The sequence below is a fragment of the Pygocentrus nattereri genome, chromosome 28 (genome assembly GCF_015220715.1).
Source record: "Pygocentrus nattereri isolate fPygNat1 chromosome 28, fPygNat1.pri, whole genome shotgun sequence".
In the NCBI taxonomy this organism is placed as follows: domain Eukaryota; kingdom Metazoa; phylum Chordata; class Actinopteri; order Characiformes; family Serrasalmidae; genus Pygocentrus; species Pygocentrus nattereri.
In genome coordinates this window covers 18,522,847-18,547,410 of record NC_051238.1, presented here as the reverse complement: position 1 = coordinate 18,547,410, position 24,564 = coordinate 18,522,847, and the positions used below count along the sequence as shown (strand labels likewise).

The 24,564-nt window shown below is 38.0% G+C and overlaps 2 protein-coding genes across 2 annotated transcripts; one reads left to right on the top strand and one right to left on the bottom strand.

Moving 5' to 3' along the window:
* The first annotated feature begins 494 nt into the window (after positions 1–494).
* LOC108442255 (glutathione S-transferase Mu 3-like) lies at positions 495–6,422 on the top strand. Its single transcript, XM_017722216.2, has 8 exons — positions 495–642; positions 1,159–1,234; positions 4,171–4,235; positions 4,322–4,403; positions 4,895–4,992; positions 5,078–5,173; positions 5,578–5,688; positions 5,867–6,422. Exons 1-8 carry the CDS (start codon positions 607–609, stop codon positions 5,960–5,962), a joined length of 660 nt encoding a protein of 219 aa, XP_017577705.1. The 5' UTR covers positions 495–606; the 3' UTR covers positions 5,963–6,422.
* A 318-nt stretch (positions 6,423–6,740) lies between these two features.
* eps8l3b (EPS8-like 3b) lies at positions 6,741–24,438 on the bottom strand. Its single transcript, XM_017722215.2, has 20 exons — positions 24,266–24,438; positions 23,487–23,557; positions 19,786–19,853; positions 19,624–19,688; positions 19,257–19,415; positions 18,836–18,985; positions 18,328–18,419; positions 17,592–17,725; positions 16,534–16,634; positions 16,317–16,437; positions 16,138–16,208; positions 14,928–15,002; positions 14,409–14,554; positions 13,096–13,255; positions 12,842–12,873; positions 11,500–11,593; positions 11,086–11,190; positions 9,664–9,749; positions 7,685–7,817; positions 6,741–7,492 (listed from the first exon to the last, which is right to left on the bottom strand). Exons 2-20 carry the CDS (start codon positions 23,522–23,524, stop codon positions 7,451–7,453), a joined length of 1,872 nt encoding a protein of 623 aa, XP_017577704.2. The 5' UTR covers positions 23,525–23,557; positions 24,266–24,438; the 3' UTR covers positions 6,741–7,450.
* Positions 24,439–24,564: the final 126 nt, after the last annotated feature.

Below are 24,564 nucleotides of genomic sequence, written 5' to 3'. Positions count from 1 at the left end.
TAGGGGCAGCCTAGACTTTTCTGTTCTTTTCACTGTATTTTTAAACAAATCATGAATTTGCTTATGTTCAAACAAGATTAATATTTTATTTCATGATAAGATATTTAAGTAAAAACTGAAATATCCACATATATACTGTATGCGTCCTATTTCATACGCTGTCCATTCATACCAGACCAGGCCATTTTGCCCTTTATCTTTAGTTAACCTTTTTTCTAACGAAGCTGCAAAAGAGTTTGTGTGTTTTGGGGAATTTTGGGTCTTTTGCTGAAGAAAGGAGAGTTTTATGTTCTGTGAATGTGACTTCTATTTCAAATATTAATCCTGAAAAAAAAGTGCTCCACACTTCACAGAAAGGCCTCTTCCCCCATGAAAGGCCCCACTGACCACTGACCACCCATAGCAAAGTAACTTTTACCAGTGTCTCTGAATGTGCTATATACATAACTGCTTACGTAATGAAGCTTTGTGCAGCGGCGCCGGGACACGCCCCTTCTCGGTGATTGGCTGCGCTGCTGCAGATCTTCTCCCTGCGCTGGAGTCCGTTGAAGCGGCCTGACTGGCTTTCTGTCTTGGCACTGAGTTTGAAGACTGAGCTGCTTCACGATGGCGATGAAATTGGCTTACTGGGATATTCGAGGGGTAAGAAACGAGCAAAGGAGAGTGTTTGGCTGTAAGTCAGACAGATGTGAGGATTTGAGCAGGCGTCGGTTGCTCTTAAACTCTTTAATGTGCGTTGAAAAGAAGCAGCCGTTACAGAAGGATCTGTAGCCAACAAAGGAGCACGTGCTTTGAGAGAAAATGCTAGCTAACTAGAAAACAAGCGACGAATTCGTGCGTCTTTACTGAGTTAGCACGTTTTAAGACCTGTTTATGCACTTTGGTGGTGAGAAGCCTCGATTTTTTTGCGGTCGGTTTGTAGCAAGCAAAGAGGAAAATTAGTTAAATTTATATGCACAGTTGAAAAATCCTGCAGCGAGTTTGTGTATTTCGCCGTCTGCCTAGTTTAGCTGCAGCTGCACTGAACTGAACTGAGAGAACTCCACAGACTGACTAACTCGAGATAATGGCTGCTGTCTGACGGTTATAATGTTCAGTAGATAGTAGGTTAGACGCCCACTTATCCTGTAACTCCTTATGTTATGCATGTTATGACAGCTCGCCCAGCCCATCCGTCTGTTGCTGGAGTACACAGGCACCAAGTATGAGGAAAAAGTCTACTCCTGTGGAGAAGGTAAGGAGACCTGAACAGTGGAAATCCAGACAATGTTCTTTCTTTCCTCCAGACAGCTGGAGATGCGGAGCCGCACGTTGTGTCAAACAAAGCCATTAACCTGTAGATTTCACTACAGTTCTGGAACGTGTAGCTAGAATCTGTATTGAAAGGAGAACATTTAAAAGGGAATTCAGTCGTTTTACAAAATTCTACATAATTCAATAATTGAGAGATATAAAGTCATTCAGTGTGGTTTAATGTAAAATGTTCCATAGTAGAGACATTTACTGACTCTGTTTACAGTGGTGGTGAGGGAAACCAGGGGTCAGGAGGTTCACAGGTCAAACATAGCTATTTTATTTACTATCCAAAACGACCAGTCAACCAACACCTGCCGTCTGAGTTTTTATTTACATGACATTTATGAATGTAAAACGGTGGTTGATCTGAACTAGCCTTATCCCAGCATGCATGTGCTTCTCTGCCATCTCTGAGACATTAGGCAGCATTTGTAACTGCTTTGTGTGACTTTCTGTGATGTAACTTTTAGAGGCATTAAACTCCACTGGGATCTGCTTCCCGTCTCCACCACTGTGAACATTTTTGCCTTGGTCAGTTTCTGTAGAACAGCGCATTTCACATCCAACCACTCTGAATGAATTTGTTTGCATCTTAATGATTTAATTATGCAGATTTTTTTTGTTATCTATTTTGTTGCTTTTTGGAAATCAAATAATATAAAACACACTTTATTTTAAGAGATATATCTTATAATTTCATTGTCAGTTGTATCAATTAAAACTGAAAAAAAAAAAAAACAATCCATATGGAGAATTGTTTACTTCGATATATGTAGGTGTATATGGGTGTTTTCCCTTGTATGTGTAGGTACTCTGTGTGGTTTTGCCAGAGCTGACAGCTTTACTATTTTTGGCCCTAAACTTTAGGTAAAACAACTCATGTAAGGGTGTTGTGATTTCAATACAGTACTTCTTCTTCTTCTTCTTTCGGCTGCTCCCTTTAGGGGTCGCCACAGCGGATCATCGGTCTCCATCTTGCCCTATCCACTGCCTCCTCTACTTTTACACCAACCATCTCCATGTCCACCTTCACTACATCCATAAACCTTCTCTGAGGTCTTCTCTTCTCCTTCTACCCGGCAGCTCCATCTCCAATATTCTTTGACCAATATATCCACTATTCCTGCTCAACACATGTCCAAACCATCTCAACCTGGCCTCTCTGGCTTTATCTCCAAACTGCTCCACCTTCACTGTCCCTCTGATCTGCTAATTTCTAATCTTGTCCAGCCTTGTCACTCCCAACGGAAATCTCAGCATCTTCATCTTCGCCACCTCCAGCTCAGCCTCCTGTCTTTTAGACAGAGCCACAGACTCCAAACCACCCTCTTCTTCACCTCTTTTCTACACTGTCCATTGCTCTGGATGGTTGACCCAAGATATTTGAAGTCATCCACCTTTACGACCTCTACTCCTTGCATCTTCACCTTTCCACCTGCCTCCCTCTCATTCACGCACATGTATTCCGTCTTGTCTCTACTGACCTTCATTCCTCTCCTCTCCAGTGCAAACCTCCACCTCTCCAGATTCTCTTCCACCTGCTCTCTACTCTCACCACAGATCACAATGTCATCTGCAAACATCATGGTCCATGGAGCCTCCTGCCTGACCTCATCTGTCAACCTTTCCATCACCATTGCAAACAAGAAGGGGCTCAAAGCTGATCCCTGATGTAACCCTACCTTCACCTTGAAACCATTTGTCACTCCAACTGCACACCTCACCACTGTCTCACTATCCTCATACATGTCCTGCACCACCCTAACATACTTTTCAGCTACACCTGACTTCCTCATACAGTACCACAGTTCCTGTCTTGGCACCCTATCATATGCCTTGTCTAGATCCACAAAGACACAATGTAGCTCCTTCTGACCTTCTCTGTACTTCTCTACCAACACTCTCAATGCAAAAATTGCATCTGTGGTACTCTTTCTGGGCATGAAACCAAACTGCTGCTCACTGATCTGGACCTCTTGCCTTAGCCTTGCTTCAACAACTCTTTCCCATACTTTCATGGTGTGGCTCATCAACTTTATACCTCTGTAGTTACTGCAGCCCTGCACATCACCCTTGTTCTTAAAAATGGGGACCAGTACACTGCTTCTCCACTCATCAGGCATCCTCTCACTCTCCAGGATTTTGTTAAACAACCTGGTTAAAAAGTCCACTGCCTTCTCTCCTAAACATCTCCATACCGCCACGGGTATGTCATCTGGACCAACTGCCTTTCCATTTTTCATCCTCACTTCCACCTTACTAATTCTCTGCACTTCCTGATCCACTATCTCTCCCCATCCCCCCCCCCCCCCCATCCCCCCCCTACCCCCGTTGTCCTCCTCTCTTTCTCATTTTCCTCGATACAAGTCCTTTACTCGTTCTTTACTGTCCAGCCTCTCATACAGCTCATCATAGGCCTGAGCCTTTGCCTTTGCCACCACTCTTTTCGCTATGTGACTAGCCTCACAGTACTCCTGCCTATACATTAAAAATATGCCCATCTGCTGACAGTCTCTCATTTACTTTAGTTTGTGGAAACCACAAAATATGGAGAAAACTGAAAAAGTAAGTTGGTTAGATAGCTAATGCTTAGTGTCAGCCTTCATGTAGATTGTGTACATATTTTAGTTGTGCTTGTGTTGTTATTTCAGTTTTGGGAGGTTGGTGGGAAGTGTTGTACATGGAACTTCATGTTTTTGTATTGCTCATAGCTCAGTTGCACTTTTCTAAGGTCATGATTTTGCAATTTGACTCATTGTGTTTTGAAATAAAATTTATTAAAATTATTGCCAAATCCTGACCTTGGAATGGAAATGCACACATTATTACATCCTTACTGAGGTTTGTTGCAGTGATCTGATCTTTCATCTTCAGCTCCCAATTATGACAAAAGCTGCTGGTTTGAAGAGAAGGCCAAACTCCAAATGGACTTCCCTAATGTAAGTATTGAAGCAAAGGCTGAAGCAAAGCTAATTTTGTGTCTTGGTGTTATAAGCAGAAGGAAATAACTGAGTTCTCGTTCTAGTTGCCCTACCTTGAAGATGGCGACAGGAAGATTGTACAGAGCAACGCCATAATGAGATACATTGCCCGCAAGCACAACCTCTGTGAGTGTTGATTTCAACTTTTCAGATTTCCCACTTTTTTTCATGTTGCAAAAGATCCATTCTGTTATTTATTGGATTGTTACTTTTAGCCTTAGCACTTGCATATATACACTGCTAAAAAAAAATAAAGGGAACACTCAAATAACACATCCTAGATCTGAATGAATGAAATTTTCTCATTGAATACTTTGTTCTGTACAAAGTTTAATGAACAAAATCACACAAAAATCATCAATGGAAATCAAATTTATTAACCAATGGAGGCCTGGATTTGGAGTCACACACAAAATTAAAGTGGAAAAACACACTACAGGCTGTTCCAACTTTGATGTAATGTCCTTAAAACAAATCAAAATGAGGCTCAGTATTTGTGGCAATATGCTGTGTGGTGACTGTTGTCATATAAAAACAGTTGCAAAAGTAATTTCTGTATGAAAACTCACCCTTGAGGGTTTTTGTCTTTATTCACATTTATTTTATTATGCTGCTAGGTGGAGAGACAGAAGATGAGAAAATCCGAGTGGATATCCTGGAGAATCAGGCGATGGATTTTCGCAATGGTTTTGTCATCCTCTGCTATAGGGAATATGTGAGTGTCCACTGTTTTGGTGACACTTGTCCACTGCATGAGCAGAGTGATGTATAAACTATATTATATGTTTCATTTCTATCAGGACACTAATAAGCAAGCATACCTGGGGGCACTGCCTGGTACTCTTAAGCAGTTCTCTAACTTCCTGGGAGAGAGGAAGTGGTTTGCTGGTGACAAGGTAAAAAAAAAAGAGAACATAAGTAGTCATATGCAAAAGTTTGGGCACCCTAGCCAAATTATGCTTTGTTGATTTTATGATTAAAAATAATTACACATTCTCTACAGAATAGAGGAGAGGGGGAGGGGGGGGGAGGAGGGGGGCAAAAGGTGGTCTGTGCAAAAGTTATGGCACATTTGTTATATTTTTATACAGTATATTAAAATAGAAACTGCACTAAAATTAACAGAATAAAACATATTCTCTGTATTCTCTGTAGAGGATGTGTTAACCTCTTTCTGCTTGGCTAATCAACAAAGCATGTAATTGGAATAGGGGTGTTCAGACTTTTGCACACACAACTATAATCATGTTCTAGTGTAGAGCTTAGATATTTCTGCGTCTGCTCTGGTTTGTTGATATAGATCACATTTGTGGACTTCATCATGTACGAGCTGTTGGACCAGCATCGCATGTTTGAGTCAAAGTGCCTGGACGACTTCAAGAACCTAAAAGATTTGCTGGACCGATTTGAGGTTTGGATCACATGCTGTAGCTGCCATTTAAAAATACTTTTTCAGCCGCTTCTATAATATTTGAATCTGCAAGTATTGCTGTATCTGACCTTCATAAAACGAGTAAGCATTTTGCAAAAAGAAAGATATTTTGTGAACTGATTAAACAGGCATTGCGTTTTCCTTTATTTCATTTAAGGCCCTTGAGAAGATATCTGCTTACATCAAGTCGAGTAAGTTTATGAAGACGCCAGTGAACAACAAGATGGCTAAATGGGGCAACAAGAAGGAGTGAACAAAGTGATCCTTTGTCATGTTGCTTTGAAGATTTGGTACTAGAAGTAATACTAATAGAAGACTAAATCTGGCCAAATTATGTTTTATAACATACACTAAATGCCTAAAACTCTAAAATGCCTTAAATGTAGCTGTGCAGAGAAGTTTGTAGTGATCAGTGTACATCCCAGTAATACAGTCAGCACTTCACATTAGGGTTATTTTTATTTTGTCAGTGCACTAACAAACGATACACTGCAAATACCTAAGCACAGCACTTACTTGAGTTAAAAGTTGTTCATAGAGGAAAATAGAAGAAGGGCCTTTTTTGAGTCTTGGAGTGACCAATGAGCACTGTTGCTTTGTTAGATTTTTTTTTTCCCTGATTTGAGACTTTTATTTCCATTTAAACTGATGTAAAAGTCTAGAAAAGCTCACAGTTCTGTCCATTATTGATGCAATAAAAGCTGAAACACTTATTTCCATTTTATTCCTTTTTGTACTTATTCCTTTTCCTGACTGAAAATTTCCTAACTGAAATTCAAACAGTAAGGCCTGGGTGGTCATTCATGTTGCACAATGTCACACACATTTTGAAACTGTACTTGCATATTTTTAGGATGTATAGCCCAAGGTCTACAGTTCAGTTCAAAAAAGTATCTACGTTTTTGATAATAGTAATCAAAGTATAAAAAAAATATAAATTCATGTTCATGACAACACTGAGGTAAAAAGTAAAACATTTTCTTGACGCATAAGTAGTATTGGGTTAAAGGGTTAAAGCTGTAATCACTAAGTTTCTGGTTAATATAGATTTATTGGATGGTAACTATAAATATATGGCTATTCAACAAAACAAAGATTTTCTTATGAAAATATTCTACAAAGTTCTAAATTCAAGCTTCATGTTAATGGCAGTCTACTAACCACAATATAAGCATCCAATTACATTAATAAGGCCAACAATCCTGTCTGGTATGGATTATACCTTTACGAATATTTAGCCTTGTCTTCAACTAACTGCTTCGTGTCCAGAGAGAATACAATATTGACAATGTAGGGTGTATGTATGTGATTGGTTCAGCGTGATGGAACGCTGGGGCAGCTTGACTGACCAAAAAAATCACCAGATCTCAATCCTAATTCTCAATTAGGAATAGCAGATGAACTTAAATCTTACTGTAGGTTTACTGAAATATTCACTCAGTTTGTGGAAGACTGGGCTGAGAATGGACAGGAACTACCAGAGACTGTTATAATCAATACCTGACAGGAGTATCACTTTTATTAAGGTAAGGAGATACATAGTACTAGAAATGCTGCATGCACAAATCTTTGGTCCAGTGAGCCTAAGTGAAATGATTTTGTGGATGTATGTAATTTTACAGTTCTTATTTTATTTCAGATAATCATAATTCCTAACATACACATTTTAATAATGCAATCACTGTGCAGTTCTATTCAGTGAAATCACGTCCTTCTGACATCAAGGTCCAAGACATCTGGTTTAACGGCCACCGTACTGGCTATATTCTGCCTCACTGGCAAGCTGTAGAGCATAAAAGTAAACATGTAAAATGCATATATAGATATACACATAACCTTTCCATATATGTGTGTGTATTTTAAATTACCTACAACTTATTCTGCTTTTGACTGAGGTGTCTCTGGTATTTATTAAGATTATTCTTATCAACCAGGAGTTCAAGCAGAGTGTGTCTGTGTATGGGCTGTTACATACTGCCATAGCTGATTTGACGGCCTGCAGCTGGAAGAAGACTCGGCCTCCTTCCTCTGGGCACACAGCTCGTATATCATCACGCTTCATCCCCAATAACAGTGCTCCGTTCATCATACCCAGATTACGCTCCGTCCTACAAACCACAGAATACACACACTTAAAACCTAGTTCAATTAAACGAGAAGTCAGATTCTATGACACAGCATGGTGGCAACTACAGTGCTATAATACTATAATTCTACTACATTAACCACTTGAGAGTTCTGTATTTTGCTCCCTGTAGACTTTTCATAGGCAGTAGAAATCATTAAAATTCACAGAAGCTGAGGAGTCTATACATATACAGTACTGTTCACAAGCCAATCACATTTTTTATTTATTTTCCAGTCAAAACAGGAATTAAGTACAAGTTAATATTCATGCAAACAACTACTCTAACACACCTTAGCTCCGTTGCACATTTCTTTCTCATGGACTTCTAGAATGGCTTAAGGAGATCCTCCAGAGGGGATTAAAAGAAGATAATCCACTTGCATGAAGAAGCGGAATGTATAAGGACGATAAGTGAAAATATGGAGCTTCTATAAAAATTATTGAAAAGTTAAAAAAATGATTGAAAGATACCCAGAAAACACACCACCAAAACTGCCAAATCTCCATCAGATCAACAGCTTTAATTTTTGAGAAAATCAAGCCACTTGATGAAAGCCAACCACTCTTGCTTCACAACTGAAAAAAATCCAATGTTTCTGTCTGTTTGAACTGTGAGAAGAAAACAACACTGAAAGGATGTGTAGCTGTCAGTTAAAGCTGAAGCAGTTATTGACATGAAATTGACAACGTTTAATACAGTGACTGGATATCTGAGATGGGGAGTAAGGTTTTATGAACTGATCAGTCTAAATTTGTAAGTGGGGCAGAAAATGCCACCAAATTTGAAGGTGTGATAAAATATCCCTGCAGAAAAGCTGAAAGCAAGTCTCTTGAAAAGGGAAAGGCAAAGAGTGGACATGTAAGTTAATAAAAAGATTTAAAAGAAGAGAACAGCTTTTGTTGGGAGAACACAGCTGTGCTGGTTTTGAAATTGAAAGGACGGAAGAGTTTAAATGGCAGCATAGTATGCAAAAGTAAAACACGGACAAAACGAAATAAAGACAGAAAAAAGTTTTTGCCCCACACCCGATTTCTTCGGTTTCTGCTAATTTGTCACATTTAAATATTTCAGATCATCCAACTAATATTAAGATGAAGACAACACGAGTAAATGCATAATGCAGATTTAAATGATCATTTTGTTTATTGAAGACAAGGATTTATTCAAAACTTGTTTCACCCATGTGAAAAACTGCCCCTAAACCTAATAACTGGTTGTGCCACACTGGGCAGTAACAACTGCAATTAAACCTTTGCCGTGACTTTGGCTTTGAAACCCTTTCCAGCCTTCTAGATTTCAGTGAATTTGTTTCGCATCTGTATCTGAATCTCTTTAGAACGTGGCATCATGTGTTGCTTTTTTAGGCCTTCAAGCTTCAGGTTGCCAGAAATGTTATAGTTAAGTGATGTTTTAGATTTAGCAGGTCTGGCAGTAGTCATGCCTACTGAACCCAATAGTCAGTTGAACTTCGTTAACTTGTTGATTTAGTAGGCAAGGGGCCCGTTTCTTTTTCACACAGATCCAGGTAGTACTGAACAGCATTTTTCCTTCAATAACTGAAACCATCATTTTGTACCTACTTATGTAATATCTGTCTAATACTAAAAAAAGTAGTTAGATGATCTGAAACATTCAAGCGTGACAAACACGCAAAATAGAAGAAACTGGGAAGTGTGTTTTCTGTGCACCTGACAAAAATATCCTATCTGTTATGTCATAATTACACTGGTGCCTTATGATTGAAACAGCTTGTCTTTGTAGTCTCGTTAAAATTCTGTGCCTTAATGCTTCATGAATGCTTAAGATGTTTGAGGTGGTTTCTTACACTTTGGAAAAGCCCTTGTACTGTAGCCAGGCTCTGACCTCCTCTGGGCTGGATCTCATGCCCAGATTCGGAGGTCTGTTCATTCTCTGAAGCAGAGGTAGGACAGAAACATTTAAATATCACGTATGTGTTTCGATTCAGCATCTGTATCACAAGATCCATTACTACAGACAATCATTTCGAAACATTCAGAATAAAAGCCAATAGGCAGGTACTGAAACCCCTTTCCCCTCAGACTTACATGATTAGTGTATTCTGAGTTATGAGTTTGTTTTTTTTTTATTAAGTGAGAATGCAAATTCACCCCATAGAGTGTGATTTTTGATATAGTTTAACAGTAAAACCTTCCGTGTATTTGTCAAAAATCAAGTTGATGGGCCTTATAAATGTCAATTTCCATATTTCTTGGATAAGTTCTGAAAAAATAACAATGTTGCATCAATTATTAGTAAAGTAGTAAATTGACTCATTATATATATATATATATATGCTGTGCTGCTGTCAGAACTAAACCTTGTATCTCCAAAATGGTAACTTTACAGGAGAAGGAAAAAACATACTTTGCTTTTAATGTAAGTCAATTGAATCAGAATTTTTTCCAGGTCATTTTGAGTCATTCATCATAAAATTTACATACAACGCAAAGCACAACAGGTATTTTCTAAGTGAAAAATGGAGATAAAATTAACACTAAAGAACTCACAGATACAGTTGCTGCTCAGCTGTATGGCTTCTGTTCATACATGACACAGTAATTTCCCGGGTGTTGCACTAAGTTTTCCGGTAAGCTGCTCAGGTAAGAGTAAGCTGTACCTGAATTGTTACTCTGACTTATGTTCATTCATAACCCCTTTTCATTTGATTATGTAAAGTAGCTTAAACACTGGCACGGTTTATGAATAGGTTTATTGGTTTACTGCGATGTTATTATGTGTTATTATTTGACCAGGACTGTCCAAACTATCCATACAACAATGTATGTAATGCTAAACAAAAACCATCAGTGGTCTAACAAACAAACATTATTCACTAATTATTCACCAGTCATTCATTTTGGGGCCTATTTACTGAGTCAGTTGAGGAATAGTTCTAATGCATTTAGATATTATTGAATTGTATCTCTTCTTATTGTATATGTGGATGATCAAATAAACATGACTGAAGCATTAAAACATTTGTGGTTCATCAAATTCTTAAATGATTTCATTAAATTTAAGATAAAGATAAAAACTGCATATCACTGGCCTCAGTACAGGTCATTTTTGACCCTTTTCATGCATGTAGGTTTTTGGGTTATGCCTTCTAGGGTAAAGCACAAGGAAGCACATTAAAATGATCATCCATGATAATCTGTATACTATATCTGTATACTACAGATGTGGAAGATCTGAATGAATGTTGCCAAAGCAGTGAAAAACTTACTGGTGGCTCCTCCTCGCTCATAGGTTCTAGAACATTTTGTGGCACATGACCCTCCTCCTTGTGGTTGTTTCGCACTATCCACCATTGCCTGGACTTGTCTATAACCTGTGAGAATACAGGGTAAGAATACAGGGTGGCGGCTGCTGTTTTATGGTTCAGCGAAATCAAGTCATGATAAAGTTTGTTTAAATACTGCTTTTTACAACAGGCGATGTCAGAAAGCAGCTTTACTGAAAAATCCAGGTCCAAGCCCACACATGTTTTATGTAGGAAACAAGCTTCATACATTCTTGTGAGTAGAAAAAATAACTAATACCTGTTTTTCAGCGCAGCTTACACACGGCCATTGTAGAACTGGATTCAGCACCAGTGTTTTTTTTACCTCTGTATTCCTGCAATAGTTCACCGTCTTACCTGCACCACTTCACCTTTCAACACACTCAGCTCCTGACGGTTCCTTGCTGTGAAGTCATACATCACTCGCATGTAGAGTGGTGGCTCTTCTAAGCTACAGCACAATAAAATGACAAAAATAAAATAATTAATCATCACATATAGTGCTGTGCAAAAGTCAGAGACCACCCTTAATTTATTTTATTTGCTCTCAAAACTGTCAAGTTAGAGTCAGGAAAAAAACAGAAAACAGATCATTAACAGATATGAGATTATCTGGTAAACACAAGCCTCAACAACTAAATACAATGTCCGTTTTGTTCAGTGTTTAGCGTGTTCACTAAAGGCTTTGCCTTTATTACGGCTTCTGTTCATTTCAAAAGACACACGTTCAGCTTTGTAAGGAAATCCATAGGGACATTTTCCCACACCTCAAGATTCAGTTTTAAGTGATCCCAAACACATTCAGTGATGTTGAGGTCGGGATTCTGGGGTGGTCAGTCCGTTATTGTGAGAACACCAGCAGCTTGGGCATTTTTTTTTGTCTAGTAACTTGAGGTTTCTTGACAGCTATACATCCATTTAGACAAGCTTTTTTTTCTTAGAAAGCTTTAAGTACTGTTTATCTGATGGTGACAGTTTTGGTGTTCTTACTTATTCAAGTGGGTTATTTTATATCTAATCTACTTTGATTACATTAATAACTTTCTGGCTGTTTTATTGAAAATTAAATACATAAATAGTGGCCACTGAATTTTGTACATAATAAATAACACTATTATGATATATACTCAATCTAAATAAGGTTCTTGTCAAAATATCTACATCGAGTTTTGAACCTTTCTTTGCAAATCATTTTGGCATTTGGATATTAATTCTATTATTATATCATTCTAAATACAGTGTTTTCAGTCCCTTTCTGATCACACACAGCTCTGCCCTTCAGTCTGCAGGCATTTCTGTTTTATTTTCTTCATTTTAACAACTTGCTACACCTTATTTGAAATCTCTAAAGCTAAATAGTCCACTATTTATTCAAAAGTATCTAGACACCCCATGTAACTAATGAATTTAGCTACTTTAAAGTGATACATCACTGACACAGATGTTCAGCTCTTCACATGCAGCTTGTAGAGTCTTTATAGAAAAGCACAGCAAATACAACAGGATGTTCTGGAGTCAATTGCCAGTTGAGGGATATAAAGCCCCCCAGCACCTTTTGGAGGAGTTAGACTGGCGCTTATGATCCAGAACATACCCAATATCATTTCAGCCAGACAGCAGTATTGTATACATTACTTGTATCTATCCATTACAGCAGCATTATTATCTTGATACATTTAGGTCACATGTTCTCATTTACCGTGTCGGCGGGGAACGATAAGGCCTGTTATCCTAAAACAGAAAGTAAACAGTAAGTTTAAACTGTATCACCTCATTAAAATAAAAGCATTTAATACACTTTTCATATTTTACAATCCAACAAACTGATACAAGTGCGTATAGGTTACAGTGTAAAATGTCTATATCAGACAGTTTATTTATTTCTTGGCTCAAGTTTTCACTGAAACACTATAAATGTTGTAGTTAAAACTGCAGTAAAGCGTATTCTTTTACCTGAGCTGGTGGTAGCTGTGGGCTGTTTCTGTTCAGGAAGCGTTGACTGTTGCTGTGTGATGGCAACGGCGGCTGTACAGGGACCGGCATTGGGGGCTCCCAGCCATCATAAAAGACTGGAACATAGGGAGCTATCTTGTCTCCATTTGGCCACTTAGATCTGAGATCAATAGAGACAAAGAGAATGTTCTACTAAGTCATTATTCAATAGCAGGAATGTTAAAACACACCAGAGTTTCCTCCCACATCAACTTGAATCATATCTGAGCAATGTTTTTACAAGACTAACAACTATATTCAAATTGTTATGCATTTGAGTGTTTTCTCTGAGTATTTACTATTTATAATTATACTAATTATATTTACTATAATACTACTTTGACTTCTATGCAAAAGTTGAATGAAAAAAATTATTCTACTCCTACTACCTCTACAAAGAACACTCTTCACCAAATTTTAATGCACAATTGCTGTTTACTTGCTGAATTTAACTTATTAGAAAAAAAATGTGGCCCGTTATGTTTTGCCCAGTAGGCTCTGAAATTAGCAGAAAAAAATGCCATGTATATAGTTGCTCACTTAATTTTAAATACAAAATCAACAAAACTTGTAATTTGATGAGGGGTGTTCAAACTACATATGAATGTATAGACTATACCCATTCCAATCCCACACTAAAAAAAATGTAAAAATAAAACAATGTATTCAGACCTTTCATATTTACAAGAATTATGTTATGATCTATTTAAAAAACAACATTAATTGAGATAGTAATAAACTAAATACATACAAAATCAACATTATGAGGTACCTTGTATTGGGAGGTCTCTGTCCTAAACCCTAACCCACTAAATTTCCACTTGTGAAAATAAAATGTACATTTTTAGCGCTGTTTTAAAACATCTTTCTGATTTCTTTTAAAGTTGACAGATTGATATTTAGCATATTTATTTTGTGTATAACATTTTTTAAATGTTCTCCCATTTTTCCATGTTACTAATGAATAAAAAAGTATTCCATAGGCGGAGCCTTATGTCAGCCACACTCCTGCTGCAGCCATTCTCAAAGTTACAACACATAAGAATAAGGGGTGTAAAAATGCATCTGGCGGTGACTGAACAGCAATTACTATTTTGAAATATTAAATTCGTCTATATTGTGAACTGAACCGATTCGTGGGGCCAGATGAGATTGTATGATGCACTGGATCATTTGTTAAAGAATCATCATTGAATCATTGTGAGGTTTACACCCCTAATAAACACAGTTCTCAAGCTAGATGTATTGAACTTAAAGGAAAGTGTTGGTCAGACCTGGGAACCTGCCATGTGTCTCCAAAACTGGACCATAGTTTGTCCTCCTCTGGGGTGACGACAAGGCTGAGGAGCTGCAGAGTGGCCTCTGTGAGGAAGGGGCTCAGCACTGATCGTGGCACATCCAGAGGATAATGCATCACCAGCTAAAGCATCAACAGAGGAGAAATGTAACTTAATCGAATAGTTCTGTTTTAGAGAGATGCCAATGACATTGATTCAGAGAAAGAGCACAAAGTCAGCAAGTCTGGAGAGAGTTAGGGATGACAGACCAAATACAGTCATCTTTAATACATTTTTGGAGTTATTATTATTATTATTATTATTATTACAATGACAAGTAAATCTCTTCACAAAAATAAATTAAACTAATTATTCAGTCACATCAGTTAGTACAGGGATGAATAATATTCACTGAAAAGCAGGATGTAAATAATACAATCAAAGCAGTTCATTTTTACTCAACTTCATGATAAGCCATGTGGCCAGACATGTGACCAAAAGCTGACAGATACTCACAAAGCCAAGGACAGAGAAGAGAATGTGAACATATTCAGAAGGTTTAAGGTTTCTTAAATGTCCGTCAAGTTTCCCCTACCACAGCCAAAGACAGGACAATACATTAGTTGCAATACAGTGTCAAGACATGATCTTCTGAAGCATTCTGACACATGAAATGACATTAGGGATGTGCATGCTGACTAATTTTGGTATTCAAGTACAGTATTTAACAAATGAATATTCTGCAGAGAAGGAAAAAAGGTACGTCGGCTGAAGGAGCATAGGCCAGGTGCAGGATGCATACTGATCAGTCTGCTCCAATGAGAGCAGAATACGAACTAGTTACTAATAATGTAGAATACAGACCCTTGCAGAATAAAGTGCCTTATTGGTTACCAACAGTCATATTCTTTACCTGTTTGCAGCTGACAGGCACAGATTTTAAAGCTAACAGCTACACAGTGAAAATAAGAATAGTTTGTATGTAAGACAGAACCACATTCATTCTGCAGCTAAACTGTGCTGTCATGAATGCTGCTTATGATATCGTTGTTTTATTTAAGAACTGCCTTGTTATTGATTGTTTGGTTTACTAACCAACTTGGTTATATACCTTTTCATTTTCCATCAGTTCTCGCTAGCTGGGGCTGTTTGTTATGTGGTTATTGAAGATTTTCTCTCAGACACGAGTACAGCACGTTACGTTTGCGCACCACAGGAGTGCTTCATCAAGCGTATACATTCAGCATAAACTGGCCTTAACAATGTGCTCACATTCAGGCATTTGTGTGTCAGAGTATCAGTCATACAGTAGTCACTATATAAACAGTTAAACTCAACATCTGAGACGTTCTTTACAACATGCAGGGCTAAGCTTTAGAAATTCATGACTAAACTATCTGGAGCATGGTTTTGAAATTGTGGATGGTTGCACAAATAAAACTGATTTTTTTTGGGATGGATTAACTCAGATGTGCTTTGGTTTCCCCTGTTTTTACAGACAAACCAGTGGCCCTTGTCCCATTCATGTTTAATAATGTTAATATCTGTAATACTAATGAAGCGCCAAACAGACAGATTTGCATTAAGGCCTTTGAATGGTAATCAAGCTTACAGTTTAAATAACCAAAATAAAATGAAATAGAATAAAAAAGGTTAGTGTCCAATACTAAATGCTTTAAACAATGATGGCTAGTTGTTCACGTCTATTTCAGGACTGAAAACTTACCAGGAGATTGAATGCATATTTAAATTTCTGAAGACAGCCAATAAATTCTTGTATGGAGGGAAAGTTTTCGCCTGCACAGGATAAAAAAAGTAAAGCAGTGATGAACTTTAGAATTAAACAAATGTATTTGCAGTTATGATTATGATGAACCGATCAGACATGCTATGCGCCACAGTTACCATATTTCCTCTGGTTTTTGCCTTTCTTTTGCTTTTTCTTGTTTCCCTGCTCTTGTCGTAGAGCTGCTTCAACTTTATCTGTGAACAGCTCAATGTCACCCACCACATGATTAAAGATTTCCTGAAGGAAGGTGAAAATTGAGATAGGTAGACAGATTATTTGTGGAAGGTTCCACCTAAATTAAGTGTATTATTGAATGTGTTGTTATTAACTGACCGAATTCCTTTCAGCTTCTGTGTATGGAGGAGGGGATGGTAGCACTGAACGGCTTTGCTCATACATATCTGGGCTGTAACGGGCGTCATCTCTGGGAGCCTCTGAAAACACAAAAAAACTTACAAAAATGACTTATTTTCATAAGTTAAGCATGTAATGAAGGTTCAATGAGAGCACATACAGTCAGGTCTGTAAATATTTGGGCATTGAGAAAGTTATTGCTATCTTAGCTGTCTGCCACAGCATACTGGAGTTGAAATGAAATAATCCAAGCACAAAGTTGACTTTCATCAGGTAAACTGATTAGGAATTACAAGCATTTGCATAACAGTTGGCTAGATCAAGAACACCACCCAGGAGGTAGGCGTATCTGTGTCAAAATCAACTATCAATACAATCAAGAGACCAAAAAGAAAACCAGAAAACAAGCATGGTGGAGGTAGTGTCACAGTACGGGCATGCATGGGTGCCATTTGAAATGGTTCTCTCGTATTGATTGATGACTGCTGAAAAAAGCATTAGGAGGAATTCTGTGTATATGGCTATAGTAACTGTTTAGTTTCAGCCAGATGCTTCAACTCAGAGAGTGACCTGAAGCATATTGCAAAAGCAATCGACAATATTTTTAAGGCAAAAATCAGCCTGAGCATACATTTCACTGAAGGTAAATGCCCCAAGAAGAAGCAGGAACTGAAGACAGCAATAGTAAAGGCCAGAAAAAGCATGACCAGCAAAGAAGCCCAGCATCTGGGTTCCTGACCTATGTAAGTTAAACCAAATGATTACAATAACTCTGTCACCATCCAAATATTTATAGACTGGACTGTATGTGTTGTTAAGTGTACATTACAGAACAGAGGACACTGGACAATTTTTTGTGACAGATGTTGTAGCAAGAATACATGTAATGATTTGAACCAATGACTTTCTAGTGCTCTCTGAATATAAAATTTGATTTCATGATGAAATTTTTGCTGTTCTTTAGCAACTGTAAATGCTTTTGAATCTTCATTGAAAAATCATAGCATTAGAAGTGGTAGTCTTTAAACAGGCCTCACCGTAGTCCTGGTAGGTATTGAGTTGAGGTGGAAGGTACTCAGGTGGAGGAGGAGGTGCAGGCTGCATCGGAGGGGGGCCAGGTCTGCGGAAACCCCCCGAATAACCTAGGCCTATGATACTCTCCAGATTACTCCTGTGAAAGAATCAATGTGTCACTATTGACCAGGGGAGATAGCTGGTCTTGTCAAGATCTCTGCTTCTGCTCAGTTCATTGTAGGATTGTTTTGGGATATATTCCCCCAAATAAAAAAAAACCTGTACAAATGTACAACTGCTGCTTTTTTTTAATCTAATGTTATCACATGTTTTGTCATGTACAGTTTATGTCTCATATATATATCCATGAATCTAGCTCTCTATCAACATATGTACAACAAATGGTTAACTTGCAGACCTAATGAAAGGTATGTCTTCAGGGAAGAGAAACATTTCAGTAAATGTGTCAGTAACCTACTGTGGAAAAATTTAATTTTGATTGGTGGGCAATGCACCCCCCAAACAATTAGTTTAAAACAGTTAACAAAAGGACTTCATGTCTCTTAGTGCTGGTTGTCAGTGTGGCCTTTTCAGCTTGCTTAGTTTTGTAGAAATCTGAGAGTTTGTTACTGTTTCCAGTGAGCAGAATGGATCAGACTCATTCAGAATTAAATCAGTCAAACCAAATCAGTTACAAAGAACTTAAGTAAAAGCTATTTTATAGCATTGTCACATTAATTTGTCTATGCTGCAGCCTACCTGATGTCAAACAGTGGTTCACTTGGTTGAATTACTGGCTCTTCTCCTCTGTGCTTGATCATTCGGTCCAAGTCACCTCTCACATCTGCTGCCTTGAACAGTATGGATAAAACTGAATGAACCCATCTGCATGTATCACTTACATATTTTTCAAATTTCCCATCCAGCCAAAACCAAAAAACACTTCTAGGCAATTTCAATTTTTATCGAACTACCTTAAAGATGAACCACTGTAATAATCTAATACAATAACCCTAAGATGTGTATGTGGGCTCACACTTCAGTGATTCACTTTATGTAGGCAACTGTATAACATACTGAATAGTAAGTGTTAGGATTTCTAACTGAATAATAAGGCTTGAGTTAACTTTGGGCCTTTGTCTATTTCCTTTTAAAGCTTGAGACAAGTTAGATCACAATGTCTTATTGCAATCAAGCTGTAATTAAAACAGGCACTGTACAATAATATATAATTGTCAGTACTCAAATGAAATAGAAAATTCCTTACCCCGGTCTCCTCACACTGGAACAAGAAAACATTTGGAGCCCTCCGCCCATTCTCCTGACAAGTGACTGCCAGCAGTGAGTCATAAGTGCAGCTGTCCAGAATTGCCTTAGTTTTCATGATGCTCCCAAGAGGAAGAGACTCCAGCACCTCCTGCATAGTCAGCAAATACAAAAGCATAAAACAACAGTATTACAAAAGTTAATGTTCAGGTCAGATTGAAGAAAGTGTCTGCGAAGGCCTTTATGAAACCAGTATAGTTAGAGTGCAGGCATACTATATATATCTTACTCATCAGATTCAGAATAAATGTATCATTATTTTAAATTTAGGATAATAGGACAATAACTGGATGGATCAAGAATGGAAGATTAGAGCTAAATTCTGGAGCAGGGTTGGTAATCACAGATGTAAGGCGACCAACCTTTGTTTCGATGTCACAAAGCTGTAGACTGCCGCTCTGCACCTGCAGGATCATGTCCTGACCCCACACTTTCCCTCGGCTGTCCAGAGTCTTCAGCTTGGCCACGCAGTCTTCCACACTGTTCAGCTCCTTCCTGTCTAACTCGCATGTGAACAGGTGCTGAAGAAGATGCCAAACATTTGCCAGTCAATGGTGACTGAATTGGGACCAGAAAGCTATTCTGTCTTTGCCCACAGTATATTTACTGTAACATTTACACTTAGAATGAGAGAATAGTTGACCTAGACTTTAAACATGACTAGCAGTCTGCATTTAGTCACATAAAAATTCAGTTGCAGATAACCTTATAAAACTGGTCCGATTTTACCTCCACTCTGTACTGAAAGGTGTCAGGATGCCTGTTAACGGATTCTGAGTATTCCTTCCTTTGCACTGCATAGTAAGAGGACAAAATGGACTTATTATCATGAGAGCCACACTTGCTGGGTCAGAACTGTGTCATTTTGAAAGGACTAAGGTTTTTACTCACTGTAGATAGATTTTGCACTGGGCCGAGACATATCAGGCTTCTGAGAAGGTGGCTCTGGTGAGAAGCTTCTGCAATAAGAACATAAGGCAACCTATGTGAACGACACATCATACTGTTTTTTTCCATTAAATATGAAGTGTTGTGAGCAAGCACTGTGCAACAAATGCTTACTGCACTGGGATCCAACTTTCAGTAGACTACAATAAAGGGCTCATTTTTTATGTTTTTTATTTTCTTTTTGCCCAGGCATCCACCAAAAACCATCGTAATTCATTTTAACATGGCCATTTTCCAGCTTCCTTTTAGCCTTAGAACTAAATGGGCTGTTTTTGTTCCTTGCATTTTATATTATTATATGTAAATGTCATTTTTTTCTGGGTAGTTGTATTCCTTCCAGTCTAAGGATGGATATATAACTATATGAAAAATAAGCATAAAATGAATTTCTTTAAAAAGAAAAACAGTGATATACAGACTGACATTTTCCTAGAGTTCACTAATGAATCACAATAAAAATGAATTACTAGCTGCTTTTTTCTTGAATATAACTATTAAAATGGCATTGGTGACACAATGAACATAAAAGGGCCTTTAGGGAATTGTAATTGCTGTTTATTTTTGGAAATATTATACGTCTTTGACCCATTTATGTGAATACGCTACGTTCGAAATATGCAGTTGTTTAAGGTTCTTTAAGCACTGATGAGATACATGATATACTCAGAAAACCACATTGTGATATAGTGTCAAGCAATTTATCACAATAACAATAAACACTGTCATATTGACCAGCCCTAATTTAAACCCAAGGCATCAAATAATACGGTAATAAGCTAAATATATACAAAATCAGAATTTATACGGCAGTTTCTATAGAGATATGTCTGTCCCACACCCTAATCCCTACATTTCCCTTAAACTTCCTTTATTTCTACTCATTACCCATTTTATCAGCTCCACTTACTATATAGGTGCACTTTGTAGTTCTTTTGTAGTATTTTGTTAGCCCCCTTTTATCCTGTTCTTCAGTGGTCAGGACCCCCATGGACCCTTGCAGAGCAGGTACTATTTGGGTGGTGGATAATTTTAGCACTGCAGTAACATTGACGTGGTGGTGGTATTAGGGTGTGTTGTGCTGGTACGAGCGGATCAGACACAGCAGTGCTGCAGTGTTGTAGAACTACAAAGTGCACCTATACAGTAAGTGGAGCTGATAAAATGGACAATGAGCGTAGAAACAAGGAGGTGATCATATTGTTATGCCTGATCGGTATATATACATATTGAGTTTTTTCAATAAAAATTAGAATTTGTAAATTTAAAAAGTATTTTTAAAAAGTGCTATCTCACATTTTTCATGTCACAACCGAACCACAGAAGCTGTGTCCAAAAATGTACTATATAGTGCACTATTTTGGGGTCCCGCTATCTTGTAGTGGTGTCTGAAAACATAGTGCAGAAGGTCCAGTGCACTCATACAATCCCACAATGCACCGTAATAAGTGTACCACTGATGTACCCTAGTGGACAGGGGATACCCATAATGCACTGTGTGGCTTGTAAGTAATGAGCAAACTCATAAAATGTGTCCAAAATTGTTTACTGACACTATTATTTCTGTTCTCTATGATAGTGTTTTATGTAGTGATCCAGATTTTCAAAAGTAGGGTATCGTGATTAAGAGGCCACTTCCCAGGAAACATAGGCACGTGGTGACAACCAAAAAGTTGTTTTGGTGCCCACAATGTTGTCACAATATTGAAATGTAATTCCTCATAAAATTGTGACAATGTTATCTGAAAACATTTTGACAACATAATGGCAACATGGTCAGTATGCTGTCACAGCCTGCTAGAATCCTCATAAGTTCCATTATATTGTGAATGGAATCAAATTTTGCCACTAAATGGAATTCAGGTCGGTGTCCACTAATTTTATTTTAATTAAGTAAGCAGAATTAAATCGTAAAGCCAAAAGAGTTAATAGTCCGAAATGTTTTAAATTCTGATTTTCAGTAGAGTGATTCACTGTAAATTAAAACTTTGCCAAGGACAGACACCAGTACAATTAAATAAGGCAGTAATAAAAACCCACTACTTCTACAACAATTTAACTCTGCTGGAGAGTTAAGCTTTATGCAGCAAAATATATAAATACATAAATAAAACTCTAGCCAGATACAGACTATACGCAATGATGCTACATTTTTGTCAATATTTTTCATGCTGCACATAACAACCTTCCACGCTGAGAGACTTCCTAACAGTGAGTTTGCCACATTAGCAGCTCAGTTTGTACTAATAACAGCTGCTCTGTTCTCACAGCTCTGCAGCTCAGTTTGTACTAATAACAGCTGCTCTGTTCTCACAGCTCTGCAGCTCAGTTTGTACTAATAACAGCTGCTCTGTTCTCACAACTCTGCAGCTCAGTTTGTACTAATAACAGCTGCTCTGTTCTCACAGCTCTGAGCTCAGTTTGTACTAATAACAGCTGCTCTGTTCTCACAGCTCTGAGCTCAGTTTGTACTAATAACAGCTGCTCTGTTCTAATAGCTCTGCAGCTCAGTTTGTACTAATAACAGCTGCTCTGTTCTCACAGCTCTGAGCTCCGTTTGTACTAATAACAGCTGCTCTGTTCTCACAGCTCAGTTTGTACTAATAACAGCTGCTCTGTTCTCACAGCTCAGTTTGTACTAATAACAGCTGCTGTTTTCACAGCTCTGCAGCTCAGTTTGTAATAACAGCTGCTCTGTTCTCATAGCTCTGAGCTCCGTTTGTACTAATAACAGCTGCTCTGTTCTCACAGCTCAGTTTGTACTAATAACAGCTGCTGTTTTCACAGCTCTGCAGCTCAGTTTATACTAATAACAGCTGCTCTGTTCTCACAGCTCAGTTTGTACTAATAACAGCTGCTGTTTTCACAGCTCTGCAGCTCAGTTTGTAATAACAGCTGCTCTGTTCTCACAGCTCAGTTTGTACTAATAACAGCTGCTCTGTTCTCATAGCTCAGTTAGTACTAATAACAGCTGCTCTGTTCTAATTACTCTGAGCTCAGTTTGTACTAATAACAGCTGCTCTGTTCTCACAGCTCAGTTTGTACTAATAACAGCTGCTCTGTTCTCATAGCTCAGTTTGTACTAATAACAGCTGCTCTGTTCTCATAGCTCAGTTTGTACTAATAACAGCTGCTCTGTTCTAATAGCTCTGAGCTCAGTTTGTACTAATAACAGCTGCTCTGTTCTCACAGCTCAGTTTGTACTAATAACAGCTGCTCTGTTCTAATAGCTCTGAGCTCAGTTTGTACTAATAACAGCTGCTCTGTTCTCACAGCTCAGTTTGTACTAATAACAGCTGATCTGTTCTAATAGCTCTGAGCTCAGTTTGTATTAATAACAGCTGCTCTGTTCTAATAGCTCTGAGCTCAGTTTGTATTAATAACAGCTGCTCTGTTCTAATAGCTCTGAGCTCAGTTTGTACTAATAACAGCTGCTCTGTTCTAATAGCTCTGAGCTCAGTTTGTACTAATAACAGCTGCTCTGTTCTAATAGCTCTGAGCTCAGTTTGTACTAATAACAGCTGCTCTGTCCTCACAGTTCTGAGCTCAGTTTGTACTAATAACAGCTGCTCTGTTCTAATAGCTCTGAGCTCAGTTTGTACTAATAACAGCTGCTCTGTCCTCACAGTTCTGAGCTCAGTTCGTACCTCGGCTGGAAAGCTGGGGCGGGGCTGTACCCGTACATTCTTCACCCGTGATGTCACGTCTGTTACCAACACTAAAAAAGACAATATGACTTATGAAGTCACAATAAGAACAACCAACTCCTTGTGAATAATAATAATCACTTATTATCCCACAAAAAAATATAAATAAATAAAATAAATAAACAAACATGGTATCTGGTCAAGATCTGCAACATGCACACATCTGATTAAAATTTTTAATTAGCCTTATCTTGGACTTTTTCATTTCAACAGAGAATTACTACAGGACATGGTTTAAACATTTTAGTCAACGTTTAGGCTTAATCTGGGTCTGGGAAACCAGTCCAAAACGAGCTGTTTCCTTAACTGGTCAGGATGGAACAACAGCATTCATGCTATTCAGGTCTAACCACGCAAATAACCGTTCAGATTCTACGTAAACATTTTCATCTGAGAAAAAAATACTTTAAAATTGCAGTACACTATTTCAACAAAACTCGTGTAATTGTGTTTATCTGAATGAAACTGGCTTTAAAAATTACATCTAAACATTTAATTTCTTAGTCTCTTTTAAAACAAAACTCAACATTCAGATCTTGCCACAACACCCACTTACTTCTGTCAGAATCTTGTTTGATTACCAGCAATATATATATTCAAATTAATGATCTATCTTCTTTGCTGTCTGAAATGTCACCCACATGTCACACATCTGCACTTGGCTCCTTCAGTGTCTCCAACACAAAGATATTGGACATGGTACAACAAAAATGTATTACCTGAGACAAAATCAGCCTAGTTTCCACCTTAACGCTCCATTTTCAAGCTCAGTAACCCACCAGTTAAAAATCCTCACACGCGAAAAAAGGGACAAATATCCTGAACTTCCTTCTTAGTAAAACCTGGTGCAAAGTCCAGATACACCTGTGAGAGCAGATAGGAAGTGAGACAATCAGCGCAATGGAAATTATCTAGTTGAACATTTCTCTATCCAGTCCTTAAAGCTTTGAGGGTCACGTGAAGAGTGTGAAGTCCAGAACTACAAGATTGACCAACAGTTTCTATTCACAGGCCATTA